The 16,094-nt window shown below is 29.6% G+C and overlaps 1 protein-coding gene across 1 annotated transcript in view; it reads left to right on the top strand.

The window, feature by feature from the left end:
* The window catches only part of LOC113523355 (serine/threonine-protein phosphatase rdgC), an 82,030-nt gene extending 66,422 nt beyond the window's left edge, over nt 1–15,608 (top strand). The window contains exons 9-15 of the mRNA XM_026909293.3: nt 151–300; nt 1,052–1,132; nt 8,664–8,849; nt 9,575–9,830; nt 10,490–10,638; nt 10,833–10,935; nt 11,013–15,608. Of these exons, the coding sequence (XP_026765094.1) occupies nt 151–300; nt 1,052–1,132; nt 8,664–8,849; nt 9,575–9,830; nt 10,490–10,638; nt 10,833–10,935; nt 11,013–11,230 (1,143 nt within the window). The 3' untranslated portion in view covers nt 11,231–15,608. The remainder of the gene's footprint in view (nt 1–150; nt 301–1,051; nt 1,133–8,663; nt 8,850–9,574; nt 9,831–10,489; nt 10,639–10,832; nt 10,936–11,012) is intronic.
* Nucleotides 15,609–16,094: the final 486 nt, after the last annotated feature.

The following is a 16,094-nucleotide window of genomic DNA, read 5'->3' as shown; positions in this document are numbered from 1 at the left end:
CCCGTTCAGGTCTAACAGATTCGATCCCTAAATCACCCAAACTTTCTAATTTGTAGGTCGCATTAAAACTTTGATATTCGAAGTTTCAGTAAACTTAAATCAAAGGGTATCACCACTGAGCTTGTTTATAATTAGTAATCCATTGTGTAGCACAATGCGGAGCGACTATTGAAGCTGATAGAGTGCGTATATCGATGGCTGCCACTGGGGACGATCATCAACAATCGAGTGTTTGTGGTGCATGGCGGTATTTCGGATACTACAGATTTGGACATGATTCGCAGTTTGGAACGTGACAAGGTTAGACAGATCTGTATAATGTTTATATCTAGTGCTACTATATATAAATATTTTGTGTATATCATTTTACGAGATTCTGGGATGAATGATAATGAATATTTCTACGACGAAAAATGCAATATAAAACTTTAGATTCTATTTTTTACAATTCATTTATTAATGGGTACATAATTATTTTTATAAAATATTTAAAAAAATGTGCTTTTTATTATATTTTACAGAGAGATTATTATTATTAGTACAGAGTATATATTTTTTTATTTTGTGGTGTATTATACTCTTAGTTACTTTATGATATCACGGGGATGAAAAATAAAGTACTTATAACCTAACCTATAAATAAATATATAACATAAGTAAGGTATAACAATAACATTGTGTAACTGATAATCATTGCACAGTGGTGAGTGTAGAAGAAATTTTCCACAAGAATTCCTTATTTAATATAGGTGAGCACTGAAAAGGGTTTTCTCGAAATTTCATTGGAAATGGGAGGTAATGGGCTGATATAGGCCAAATTGCGGTCAACTATTAGTAATAATGATAAATATTCTAACAAATTTAATCAAATGTAACCATTTGATAATTCGGTTGAGCTCCTCCGTATTTTTATAATAATTAAAAACAATTTTTGATTTCATTATTTATTCTAAAAATTCTCCTATAGTATATCATATATCAAGCATAAAAAAGTACTTTTTGGAACTCAAAAACGATACTCAAAAACGAAATCACGTTTGTATATTTTCAGTACGTCTCACTCCTTCGTCCTCCAGTGAATGAAAATTCCGCTTCGGGCGCTGAAGTTATCGACAAAGTAGAGTGGAAACAGGTTAGTCATTCATAATCAATCATTTACAATTCACTTTCGGCAGACGATCGATGCAATGCCTTGTTCCCTTTTGAAACTTTTATCGGTCATGGTGCCGTCGATCAATCAATGGAATAGTCCTAATAATGGCGTATTTCTCAGTCTACAGATATATTCTTTTTAAATAAATCTTACTTATTTTTTAGAATAAATGAGGTGTTTTGTATTTTTTAATCGGCTTTAAAAAAAAATCATTTTGGAAAATTCTTTTGTTGTCTGAAAGGCTATGCTTTAAAATTGGATCTAAAAATGTTTTATCCAAATTAGCGCAGTACTTTAGTTTTGAAATCAAAACAACAGCTTTTGCTAGTTTTCAAGTCGGGTTTTTTATGTGAAACACACTTATTAATAATTATTAGATTTCATAACAACATAACGAAATAGTAATTATTACAATAGGTTTATTTAGTATCTACATACGATTCTCAGTCGAGTTAATTTAGAAATTGTGTTTTTAATTTTAACCTTTTAACTAAATTCATTCTGGTCTGGTGTTTCTAGGTTCTTTAGCCATAAAGAAATTAATACTATTCGTATATACATGCCTATAGGTATTTGTGCTATTGTGATGGTGTTTCTTGTTTCATTTTATTTCTTTTTCTGTATTATTTTTAAATAATCCAATGGATGTAAAATATTCTCCTTTTTGTCTTATATATTCCCCTTTTATTCCTTTTTTTGACATCATTGATATAAAATTAATTTCAAAACGGGCTTATCTAGATTGTGGTTTGAGGGAATCAGCGTGAAACAATAACAATTTATTCAAGACTGAATTTACTTAGTTGATTGCTGTCGCGAATCTTATTATACGACATTCATTGTTGTGTACAATGGCTCTGGTTAACAACACGGTATTAGGTATTTGGCATAAAACAAATTTCATAAAAGGCTACCATAAAAATAGGCTAAAGTGGTATATACCTGTCAGTATGTTTACTTTGGTATTAAAATTTGGTATTAGGGTACTTTAAATTAAATTCATGTCAAATTCTGGATCTATTCAATACTATTTCTTAAGATTTTACAGAAGTTGATAAAAAGTATAAGGAGAAAGCTTTAGATTGAAATCATTGAGATCATGCACGTGGGTAATCCAGGGCTGGAGAGTTGCAGTACTTTTGCGTAATCTTAATAGTATGAACAAGTAAACAAATTAGGCATGCCATTTACGGACGTGATAAAATATTACATATAAGTGTGTGTATTCTTTTTCTAAAGTTTACTTCTATAGAAAAATTCGTCATAAAGGGTTTTTGACTTAATAAACATTGTAGTCTATAGCTTTTATCACAAGGGATGTCACGTGCGCGCATCCTAAACTCTTCCTAGCAAACTGAAGTAACAAAGGAAAGAAAAAAAGAAATATTATACGAGGGTTGAATATATAAAACTTCAAGTATATGCCTGTTAACAACCTGACTCATAAATATTTGATACATAACGTCCTCTAACTTTAATTCCCTCATGGCAGACTTGTGTTGCAGGTTGATAGCTTATTCAAGTGTGCCTACATAATTTTGTTTACGTTTAAACCTAAGTTTATAGGTTGCAATCGAGGGGTTCATCGATCGATTTCGTTGAAAGAAAACGTTAAAGACTAAATATATAGTATATATTATATTTAATTTGCTATAAGGAAAATTTGTCGCGTCTTTTCAATAAATTTCTAAATTGTATAGGGCATACATATCATAATTAATTTTTTTAATATAATTTTATACAATTGAAAATTAAACAGTGAAACAGCATAGTAAACTAAATAGTAAACTAAGCATAGTAACTAAAGTAGTTGTATATATTTAACGCATATTAAAAAGCTTTTAAAACTAGTAAATTTATGAATTATAATGATTACATTGTAATCATATAGATTTTTTGACATTATATTCCTATAGCATATTCCTTTTTAAAAGGCCGGCAGCACACCTGTAATGTCGTAAGTGTCGTGGGTGATCATGGGCGGCGGTAGTCACTTACCATCAGGTGAGCCGCATGTTCGTTTGCCCCCTGTGTTGTAAAAAAATTATTATCTATTTACAACATATATTAAAACAAAGTCAGAATCAAAAGACTGGATATATTAGTTACTAAATTATATTATTTATATACTATTTTATTATATATTATTTATGTAACTATATTAGTTATTAAAATATCTATAACTATTGTTTAAGTTGAAATTATATAGACATCAAGAACATTAACTAAATTGTTACTCTAGCGCTATATTATTATCTCTACGAAGTTATTTTCTAATGATTATAGGATAACGTTGCATTATCTAACTAACAAAACCGCTTTAATACTTACGACCACCATTCTCGGTAAGTTGGGTCCGGGCCTAAAAGGAAAAATATTGTGTGGCAAATAATACCAAACTACAACATAGGTAATAAACAGAAATCATTGAGCAATTAATCACTATAATTAAGCCAGGTTTTCCTCGGCGATGCTATTTCATCATCCATTATCATTAATTTTTTGGTGTAAGCCTCTGCAACGTTGGTCCTATCTGTATTGTGTACTCGAAGTTCAGTTGTGCTTTCATTTATATTACTTCCATTCTTCTTGCCCTTCCATTAGTGACCTTTGAATCCCTTGGTCTGTAATTAAATAGTTCCTTACAATATGAATTTGTCTTTCAGTATATTATATTTTTTATTTTGTTTATAACAATTTCACCACAGGATAGTTAATTATTGTTTTCCTAAAAACGCTTTCATTTATGGCAAAATTTGTTATTTTGATTAGAAAACGTGGCGTGAATTTACTGGGTACAGAGGAATAACACCTGAGTCCTCAGGAATGGCAACGCATGGGGGGTATCATGGGCGAAACAGTATACTCTGTTATGTCTATGGTACTTGCTCATGTCTATAGGCGACGGTTACCACTTTCCATCAGGTGGGCTGTCAGCTTGTTTGCCTTTCTAAGTTGTATAAAAAAATAAATAAAAAAAACTAAACTACTAGACCGATTTTGATAACATTTCTATGCGAACAATCTGTAAGTATATACTTTTGGATAAAAAAATATTTTTTTAAATCGGTTTAGAACTGACGGAGTTTTGAGGTAACAAACATGAAAAAACTACAACCAAACTATTTGAGACTTAATTACATGGTTGAAGTTGTAAGTTAAAATAATTCATGTGCGATTTTATAATTTGTCGTGAACTTTGAACTTTATGTATGTTATATGTTATTCATATAGGCATTTACAAATTTAATGTGATATTACTTTCGAAAGGTTATCTGGGAGAGGATATTGTAGGTACACATGAAATTATTATATTTTAAAGTAAATTGAAATAAAAATGTCTGTCAAATTTGTCCGAGAATTTTATTTGAAATTCTACTGAGTATATTTTTTAAATTTATTTGAATTTAGTTATAATTGATATTGCTATTGATTTAATAGGCCACCTTTTTGCTTTATTACGCTATTGATCTTATCCAATTTCCGTTCGTTGGAAGCAATTTCAGCAATCGCTATCCTTGACATAACACAATTTGGTTGGGTTGGACCCCCGGAGTGTCACACGATAGAGTTACTGCCTACCGCGACCGCTTTATGAACTCTCAAGGCCCGAAGGGGCGGTTTCTCTTACAATTTGTTCTCTGTCCAGAACATTACATTTGATTCGAGTTTCCAAGCGAAGCTGAAAAAATCCTGGTATGATTTTATTCACTCGATTGCTAAAGAAAAGAGAGTGATTTTGGGGTTTGTATAGATAATCGTAGTGGTTTATAGAAACGATGGATATTAATAAATAGAATCGTTAGATTAATTATTGGGTCGCCTTAATTATAGGAGCGTTCTATAGCGCTCCCATATAAATATGTACATGATATCTAAGTATAGTAAATATAACCAAGTATAGTCATAATATTTAAAAAACATGACGATTGGAAAATTCAAATATCGGGGTTTTGCAACTGTTATGCCCACTTGGTTAAGGTTTCATTACAGCACTTTACAGTTTATCTGTCTTTTAAATATAGGGTAAAAACAATAAAATTATAATGCGAACTTTCATTTGCATTTAAACGAAGAAAGCGCCATTAAAAGGAGCCAACTTCATTAAACGGTAATAAAGCGAAAGTAGATTATTATGGAACAAGCCGTTGTATAAAAACGTACGTACTACTATTTCTTATATAACTGCTTAATTTAACAGGTGAATTAAGTATATAACTATATGACAATTCATCATCTTCATTATAATCATCATCATTATAAAATCTGTTATTTTATTACATTTTGCCTTTGTAAGGTAAATATTATATAAAAATATTCTATAGAGTTAGTGTACATTTCAAAACGACGATACTGCATACGTGTGTGTAGTGAACTATAACTAGCGTGGGAGCGTTTTCATGACTTTTTAGCTTTATCTAAAACTGTGTATTCATTTGTACACAGTTTGGAGCAACGGCTTTCAATTTATTTTGATGACTGCAATTCAGTAGAAGTTATAATTGTTATTTCAAATGAATGGGAAAAATTATCATTGTTATTTTTCGTCACATTATATTTGTTTTTCAGATACGATTATATCTACATTGGACTGTACTTAAATAACATTTATGTTTTTGGTCAATTTATGTTAGTTTATTTCAATTAAGTTTAATAAAAAAATTTGGCAACTTGCAGTTTTTGTATTATTTATATGTCATTAGGGTACGCTTAATAGACTATTTTTTAAACAACGAAGGCAGTAAACATGCATATATGCCCATCTGAAAAAAGATGTTTTTTTTTACAACTTTTTCACGCTTTACAATTTCAACATTATATAGCAAACATGGGTAAAATCAGTACCGCTCCGGTATTATATTGACATTCTTTGGATATTGATGGCGAAAAATAAGGTCATCACCCATTTCAATAACGTATCACTTGAATATCTGTATTCATTTCAATAGGGTTCTTTAATTCAATATTGGATAATCGATATTTAATATCCGTTATTGGATAATAAGTAGATATTGAAACTACAATATATAGATACTGCTATATATTACCCATCCCTAGGTATAGGCAGTAGTTTATCTGATCATATAAATTTCTATTGCCTATATAATCTTTCGAATCCATATCCTTATTATTAGGTATTTCAAACATATATTATGTATGTATAGCATTTTAATTAATACGTGTATTACTTATTTAAGTTTCATATAAACTCAGTGCATTATAGAATGATATTTTTTTACATATGTTTTATCAATTTCATCATGACCTAAATTACAGTCTAAGTCTACTAAAAATATTATAATTGTGTTCGTGATAATTAGTTTGGACACACATTTTTATGAGTACATTATATTATTAGTTGATATGCTGTCATTTTTAATATAGTTATAAGTGTGAAGGGACTTATATTGATAATCGAAATTAATGTATCAAAATAACAGCTTTAATTTTAGTAAACGCAATTTCTATGCGTCACCGCTGCTCATTGCAAACTCTGTTGAGCTGTGAAATTGGAAATTCCTCTCGGATCACACTCCCTGTTTCGGCTACATAATAAATAGCGAGAATATGTCACATTTTATCAAGTATGATGGAATTTATAATATTACTGTTACGTAGATATTAAAATAAAAAAGGACGTCTCTCATAGTACGGTCTGTTTTTACATCTCGCAAAATTGAACGGAATGAGTTTTATCTGTATTATTTCACTATAGGATCACAAGGTTACACTGTTTAGAGAACACTATGTAAGAACTTTGTAAAAATAGGTTATTTATACATATCAGATTGTAGAATGGTTGTTTTTTTTATAAATGAAAACTATGCTATGGTTTTTGCAGGTTTTCGAAACGACATTCAATTAACTGTACTTCACTTTATGCTCTCGATGAATAAACTAATAACTTAATAGGATTTATTACTTTACATATTGAGTGCAATGAGATTATTTATCGGATAGTAAATCAAGGTACAGGAGTACATTTATTCACTTTTATTTTTATTTTACTGTGTATATTTTTTATAATGAAAAATACATTTTATAATTATGATAGAATTTATATTGTTAAAACATTTTTACACATCAGGAGTATTTTGTGACAGCCGTTGCGTGGGCGGATAATTTAGCAACCGCAGAATTGAGCAGAACGGAGCGGTTGCAGGCTATTTTAAATTGTCAGTTTACCTTTAAATTTATTTTCTATTAAAGTATTTCTGTTAATTTTATTTTAAGAAGTTGACACATTAACTGAATTATACGAGTTTGAACAATGAAATTAAAATGAAAATAAAATTGATTTATTAGTAAAAATATTTTCGCAAAGATGATTATTTCTGTGAATTACACACGAGGCACGTAAGCTTGTGTATGTTATTATTATTCGGAATTAAGATTTAGTTACTGCACAGAGTACATAGTATCTGTAGATATATATTCAATGATATATTAGATGCTGGCCTGATATAATATTGTGGAGATAACTATAGATAGCATTTATGTATTATGCATTTTTATAAAAATAGTAGCTATATACCGCGGTTTCGTCTGCGAGAATCAGTAAATACACAATGTATTCTCAGTGCTAAGTTAGGATATAACCTACTCGTGTACCAAATTTAATTCAAATTCGTTTAGTAAATCTTGTGTAAAAGAGTAACCAATATCTATCCATCTATCAAATTTTGGCATTTATAATTTATTTTTAATAATACATTTATTAATTAAACACGAGAAATATACAATATGAGTACATTGGATCTTGCACTAGGTGAACCTGTATCGCGGGAATCCATAAGGGATTACTAAGACACAATGTTAAATATATATATATATATATATATATATATATATATATATATATATATATATATATATATATATATGTTAATATACGTATATATAATATATATTATTATATTCATAGGATTATAATATTAATAGGATATTTTTATACTCGTACATCTCTTAAACAAACTGAGGAATTTAAATATTAATGACTAAAATATAGAGAATACATGATTGCAAACCTTGTTATTTTCACTTATTTCTTTCCGTTATTTTCATTACTTCCTTTATCGAGTTTTTCATGATTCGTGCCGGTAAACTCAATCAATCAACTAAAGAAACGTCGTTTATAGTCTTTATTGTACGAATAACCACATAGTGGTTTGATTTAATATATTAGAAATGCTCTTATTATTATAATAATAATTATGATAGTGGTCCACAAAAAAAACCCGGCTTCAAATAAGGGTAAATCAATTATTTTGATGTTTAAAATAAATTACTAGTTCGATTTTGATAAAATTTTTAGGAGACCAATCTGTAAGTATATACTTTCGGGTAAAAAAAAAAGAATATACCAAATCGATTTATAACTGACGGAGTTAGGAGGTCACAAATACGAAAAGAACAGTTTTTGACTCTTCCGTAGATATGGCTACCTGTATATCAATGTTAAACAAATATATTTTAAGAGACACCTTCATATGTACTTTTATTCCCACAGGTATTTGACATCTTATGGTCAGATCCCCAGTGTAATGGAGGTTGCGTCGCGAACGCCTTGCGTGGAGCTGGTACTTATTTTGGGCCTGATGTAACCACTTCCTTTCTACAGAAGAACAAGTTGAGCTTTATTATTCGAAGTCATGAATGCAAGCCTGGTGGATACGAGTTACTACATAATGGAAATGTTAGTATTTTAAGGAAACATGTTTATTTTTTATTTAGATACTCTGTATGATGGCAGACTAAGAATACAAAATATCGTTACTCATTTTTATGTAAAGAATTTTATCAGCCATAAAAATCAACTATTGAAACTTTTATGTTATGTTTGTATAAAATTAAAAAAATTAAAGAAAGCCTTTATTTTTATTAAACTGCCTACCAGATAACATAATAGTAACAATGAGTCATTTTCATAAAAAAAAATCTTCTTAAAGATCTTCTTAAGACCAGACTTTCTTAACAGCTGAATTAAGATGTGGGACGCTAATGGGTTATTGTGGGGAGGAAAGAGATTGTTAGTTAGTAATGGGTTCTAAAACCCCATTGCTAGCAATATACCTTATCAGATCGACTTCCACGTGGTTCCTCCTGGAAACCATTGTGCTTATTTCTTAATGAACTTTTCATGATGGGCTAATTGACCAGCTAACATTCTTATCTTAAAAACCTCTCACTGGTCCCTCGACAGCGTAAACCGATATCGTAGGGGAGAATATAATTTTATTTCATCCATTTAGAAAAATGTGTTATTCTAAAGATAATAATGTTTATAATTAAAATTTGGTTATTATAAATGACAAATAATTCTTAGGGAAATGTTTGTTTATATCCTTGATAATTTTAGCCTTTAAGCGTCTATTGTTGCTTAATGAGGTTAAAATAATAAAATTATTTCTCTTACAACAGGTTATAACCATCTTCTCAGCATCCAATTACTATGAACTCGGTTCTAACAAAGGGGCATACTTGAAGCTCTGTGGCAATTCTTTAGAGCGACAGTTTGTACAATATACAGCAGCTGTATCACGCACCCGTCGCCTCACATTCCGACAACGTGTCGGTCTCGTCGAGTCTTCCGCTATGAGAGAACTACACAACCAGATAATGATGGCACGGAGACCACTAGAAGCTACTTTTCGTAGTATGGACATAGATCAGAGTGGTAGGTCTCTTTATATAATTCACTTAACATCAATACATCATTCAACAAAGTTACGGTATTCGTCTTAACAAGTTCGACGAAGTGGAATGCTATGTTAGAAAAGTTAGGGAATTTTGTGTTATTCGAACGGGTCTAAAATGTACTAGTAATTACAGTTAAGTAATTTTCAAACAGTGGATTCTTGTATACGATATATATAATTAGACGATTCAATGTTAACCTATTGAAGGCTCTCGTGTTATTAATATTGATTTTATATATATATATATATATATATATATATATATATATATATATATATATATATATATATATATATATATATATATATATATATTAATATAAGATAAATCGATTAAGGGGTAAAGAGGTTTCTTCAGGGTTGGTAATGCGCGCGTATTGCAAGCGTTTATTGCTTACGGTAATCGCTTGGTGATATAAAAAACCGACTTAGGAATTCTATACTTCTTTATTATTAAATATCTAATGTACAGATATTTGTATACATGTCTTGAATAAATATTTTAATAAATACGTGATGTATCTAACTTAGGTATTATATGTTATATATTTTGAACCTATTGTTTTTTTTTTTCAATATAACCTAATGAAAAAAGAGAAATATCAATAGGTAAATACAGAGAAAGGTTTTCATGCAGGTTACATAACGGTTGGTGATTGGTGCACGGCCATGGAAGAAATAACACATCTTGGTCTTCCTTGGAGGATGCTGAAGGATAAATTGGTGCGAACTGATCTTGAGACACGACGCGTGCGGTATATGGACACTTTTGATCTATATGCCAATGTAAGTTAATACCGAAAGCAGTCGAATATTATAACGAGCAGAAATTTTAAATTTATTGAATTGTGTTTACAATATTATTTCTTACTTACACAAAGAATTTAAAAAGCAGTTATAATGTTAAAAAGTTGGGTTTAACAAGTCACATCAACACATTAGATTTATAATTATGTTAATGGTATTGTGTCTGATTACAGAAAATGGGCCGTAAAGCTGATACCACTACCGTAGTGGAGACTCTTTATAAGAATAAAAGGAGTCTCGAGACGATATTCAAAATTCTAGATAAAGACAATTCAGGTATATGTTTATTCTGATCCGTGTTTAATGTTATATAAATATAGTTATCAGGAACTACCATAAGATATTTTTTACAGGGTACATCACATTGGAAGAGTTTTCAGAAGCTTGTCAATTATTAGGAAAATATATGCCGAATCCTATGACTCAAGAGCAATTGGTTGATATTTGCCGACTGATGGACATCAACAAGGACGGTTTGGTAGATTTAAATGAGTTTTTAGAAAGCTTTCGTCTCGCTGAAAAGAGTTTAACAGACGAGGACAGCGAATTCGCCAATATGCAAGCCACTTGACAGGAACAAGGCCGTCGTCCAAGCAGGACGGCGGTCGATAAGGACGAGACTGGTGTTGAAATAGAAATCCTCAGATTGGAAGACGGAACTCAGAAAACAGATGTTAAAAATGATAAAAATGGTCAGGCTCATTTAATGGGCGATTCCGTACCGTGCGCATCTAAAGAGATGGATGATATTGAACTTATAGATTATGAGGATACACCGAAGCGGCCTGGACTGCTAGAAAGTGATATTTAAAAATACACTGCCTGAGTTAATTGAATGGATCTATAACAAAATACGGATCATATTTTCTATATTTTGTTAAATAGGTATTACATTTTAAAAAATCTACATGTGCTTGAAAATGTTTTCTTATCATTCGTGTCTTATAGGAAGTTTAATGTATTTTCTATCAGATAACATAAAGCCTAATATTTCTATTGAAAAATTATATTAGTAGTCTAGGTAAAATAAATTTAACTATTAAAATATGTAGATTTTGCTGTTATTTCCAAAGATACTCGTGATGTACCTATTACATAGATTATTAGCATATATGGCTAATAATATTTTGATATTCGAATTAATTCTGAAATTGGTGCCAAGTTTATTGAAAGTTTAGCAAATTGACTTAATGACTGGCCAATAATAACTAATGTAAATTATTATTTTGAAGTTAAAATTATTTATTGTTAAATCAATGAATTAACGAATGGGAACAAATACATTGAAGATTCGACTTTAATAAATCTATTAATATAATTATTTATTGATACTTTATAGTACTTACAAATGAAATATATGCCAGTAATACATTTAAATATAACTTTTTCGGTAATTAATCAAAATTAAAAGTGTTATTAATTTGTAATTTTGCATAGAATAAATATACCTTTTAGCAATTTCTTGGTATAAATATATTAAACGATTTAGTTCCTTAATTTATATAAGTATTTAATATAAAAATAAATATTATACACTAACAATAAGAATGTATAGAGATTGTATTGTATATCAATGATTTAAATTGATTTATTTCAAAAATGATAACATTTATTTTAATTCACATATTTCTCTAGTCTTATTATACAGATTACGGATTTGCATACATATCTCTTATAATCATTCCAATTTCCGCATCAGTGATATTAGAAATGTGCCAGATCAGAAGATCCTCGAATAGCGATTTCTGGAATAAATCTTACATCGTAGCGTCAAGGCTTCATTTTCATTGTTAACGTTAACCTTTACCAATGTTATTCATAAATTTAATAGATCAACAGAAGTGCTTCATTGAAATTTTGTATAGAAATGTATCGCATAAAATTATCTTGTAATATTATTGTACTTATGTGGGACATTTTGCGTAATAGCATAGATAAATTATTAATAAATATTTTCCATATCTTAAATACTTTTAGTATTTGAGTGTTCGTATAGATCAACCAATTAATCAAGTAACTGATATGGTATGAAGGATAAGTATAGGCTGCTTATTGCAATAATTGCAGTGGGCTGACTATATAGCCCAAAGAACCGACAACCGCCGGGGAAGAAAGGTTCTCGAGTACCTCATACAAGCAAATGCAGAGCGGGATAGCCTCGTTTTAGATAGTAGAACAAGAACTTTAAATGTATCGTAGATCAGTGGATGCAGGTGGTTTAGTACCGTTCCATATGGTAGGATTCATATTCAGTAGAGGATAACTAATGGCTGAAAATAATGATTTTTGATTTTTAATAAATTTATACGGTTTATATATAACTTACATATTAATTCTTTTTTCAAGGTTTTTTAAAATAACATACAATTCACATGAAAAGGTTTGCTAGAAGAAATCTCTTACTAGAGATAAGCTCGCCTTTGTACATTTTGTTTCAAATGAATTGTGGTTAACATTATATTTTGTGTACAATAAAGAATAAAAAAGGTTTGATTAAGTTGGCAAATATAAGTAATTATGACTCAAATGGTTTGCAACAAAATACTTTAGAGAGCCGAACACGACCCTCAACTCTACGCCCAGGCAATCTACGAAGGAGTAAATCCATGAAATAAATCTTGATTCAAAGATTGATCCTTGAAGGTTAATCCTCAGAGAAAAAAACGTTCTCTTTGGTTAAATTATGACAAAGTGAACACTAAATATTTTATTTAATAAAATGGTTGTAAGGAAACTTCTAATTCTTTTCTTAATTTTTAATTTAGACTTGGGCATTCAGTGTATTCTGTGTATTTAGGGGTTGTTCATGTCTATAGACAATGATCTATTACTATCCATGTTATATAAAAAAAGAATTTAATCTTTAATAAAGTGATAAATTATTGTCTGAAACGAAGATTATTAAAGAAATGTAACTATAAAATAGTAAGTTGTTATTTTTCAACTAACTTTAAAAAGATGGAGGTTTATTTATTTGTTTATTTTACACTTTATTGCATAGGTTCTATTCGGTTGAATTTTATTATATTTGTTACCTCATAATTCCGTTAGTTCTAAACCGATTTTGCAAATTCTTCTTTTATCTGAAAGTATGTATTTACAGATTGGTTCCCCAGAAATTTTATCAAAATCGATTCAATAGTTTAGTTTATAAATCAAAATAACTGATTATGCCACAATTGAAGTCGTTTTTGTGTATAACGAATATTCATTGAAATTGAAATAAAATATTCAATTACGTAATTTACTTTTTTAAAAATTACAGTAATTTAGTGTGTCTAAACTCTACATTTGTACAAAATCTGTATGACATATAAATATATATACGCTAGGGTCTTATGGACTGTCTTCCAGGAATGATTATATGCGTCGTTGGCCTGTTTATGACACAATCTGTCTTTTGCCCTAACATATTGGCTATTTTAGAGGCACTGTACGTGACGTCGGCGGGTCGTCCCAGACGATAGTTCACAACACGATATATGTATCTAACAATATATTCTGTATTATAGTTTGGGTTGTAACATGGGGTACTTATTTAGGTATACAAGTTCTGTTTGTCTGTATTTTTGTTTATAGATATTATATATTTTAGTTTTAACAATACAAAACTCAACAATAAAATCATACGGACAAAAATCTCATATATTCATGAGGTTATATGAGGTGATTGAGATGTAAGTTTCTATCTGAGAATTTTCAATATAGATTTTAAATTAAGAGTAGGTAGACTCTTTTATTTGCATAGGTACCTACAATTTGGTGTGGGATACGAGTCGACGGCTCACATGATGGAAAGTGATGTCACTAATAAGGTATTTTTGATGACAATACAGAATATTTATATTGTAATTCCGCGTAAAACAATGAAGAGACTCGTGTATCTGACAAAAAGTATTTTTTTTTTGATATGACAGAATGTAGTATTAAATGGTGCTTTTTTGCCTACAGTGAATATAGAAAAAAAGAAAGGTGGGTGTCAGTGAGTACATACCTACCTACGTGGACGAGGATTCCGTACAGGGTTTTTACACCAGATTACTTGTTCCAAAGTCAAATTTAACATGCCACACAAATCAAATCTAACATGTCACGCTTACTACTAAATACCATATATTAAAGTTTCGTTCCCATTTTTCCTGGATATTGATTTTCAAAAGTTATCAATGATACCAATGGCGAAACGACCCATCTATCAGGCTTAATGACTTAAATGTAATTGAATAATTTAAGAACTGACAGTTCCACTTCCGCAGCGTAATCGATAATACATTCGTCACGAATGAGCGCTTTTAATTATTCATCGGAGCACGGTACACACGATTTTATCATTCCGATGTAATAGGAAAGTAAAACCTATGCAATTGCATTAAGACGCCTTACATTTTTGTGGTCCTCTGTTATATTAATATTGTTTTAGTTTTCCTATTAATTATATTGTGTTAAAAATTATATATTTTGTGTTAAATATTTGAGTTAGAGAAATCAAAACATTAATTTTTAGGACCTTCCTAGAATTCAAGCCTATCTCGTTTACTACTGAACATAGGTATTCCTTAATATCCTCTGACTGATGACAAGGAACAGTTCTAAGCATCCATTAACATCCTGTCACGAGTTCATAATCTATTTTCATTTGCACTTCACATGGAGTATAAATTTCAATGGAGTGCTTGACGCATGACTCAATAGTCAAACAATTTGTTTAGCTATTTTGACCTTAGAGTTATTAGTAATTCTATATTAAAAAGTAAGAAATAATTTACTAGGCAATTATCTATATTATTAAATAATTTTTATTAATATCATGCTACCAAATAAATTAAACGTACTGTAGAAATGATTTTCATCCTCAAAAGAACTTATAATATTTAATATTCACGAATTTGTAGTCTACCGATATCTATTGTATTTTGAATAATTGTCCATTAAATTGTGATATTGCTGTGTATGTTTGTTTTAATAATCCTCTCTTTAGTACTTTTATTACTTGTTAGCTTTTATCAACAACATCGCCAGCGTCGCTTAGATATGTTCATTGACCAGGATAAGAATACCTTCCTATATCCTACTCTATCTCATGTAATATGTGTATACTAAATTTCATAAGTACTGGTTAAGCCGTTAAGACATATAATAAACAAACAAAGGAACAAACTCACTTTTGCATTTATATTATTATAAAGTAAGGATATACAAAATTTTGTATTAAATACATAATGAATTTAATAGATAACGTATTTAATACATTATGTATTAAATACAAAAATTCTGTACTATATTTAACCTTTCTAATGAATTTAATATTATAAAAATTACTTTCATATAAGTAGCTATTTTAGAATTGGAAAAACTTGTGATTTAAATAAATAAAATTTGCAGTGTTTTTAAAAATAGTCGTTTACTTTTTAGAAATAATTAATTCATGGTATAAA

The sequence above is a fragment of the Galleria mellonella genome, unplaced genomic scaffold (genome assembly GCF_026898425.1).
Source record: "Galleria mellonella isolate WM207_F2 unplaced genomic scaffold, CSIRO_AGI_GalMel_v1 utg310, whole genome shotgun sequence".
Taxonomy (NCBI): Eukaryota; Metazoa; Arthropoda; class Insecta; order Lepidoptera; family Pyralidae; genus Galleria; species Galleria mellonella.
The sequence above is the reverse complement of the archived record's forward strand: the minus strand, read 5'-3'. Positions and strand labels throughout refer to the sequence as shown.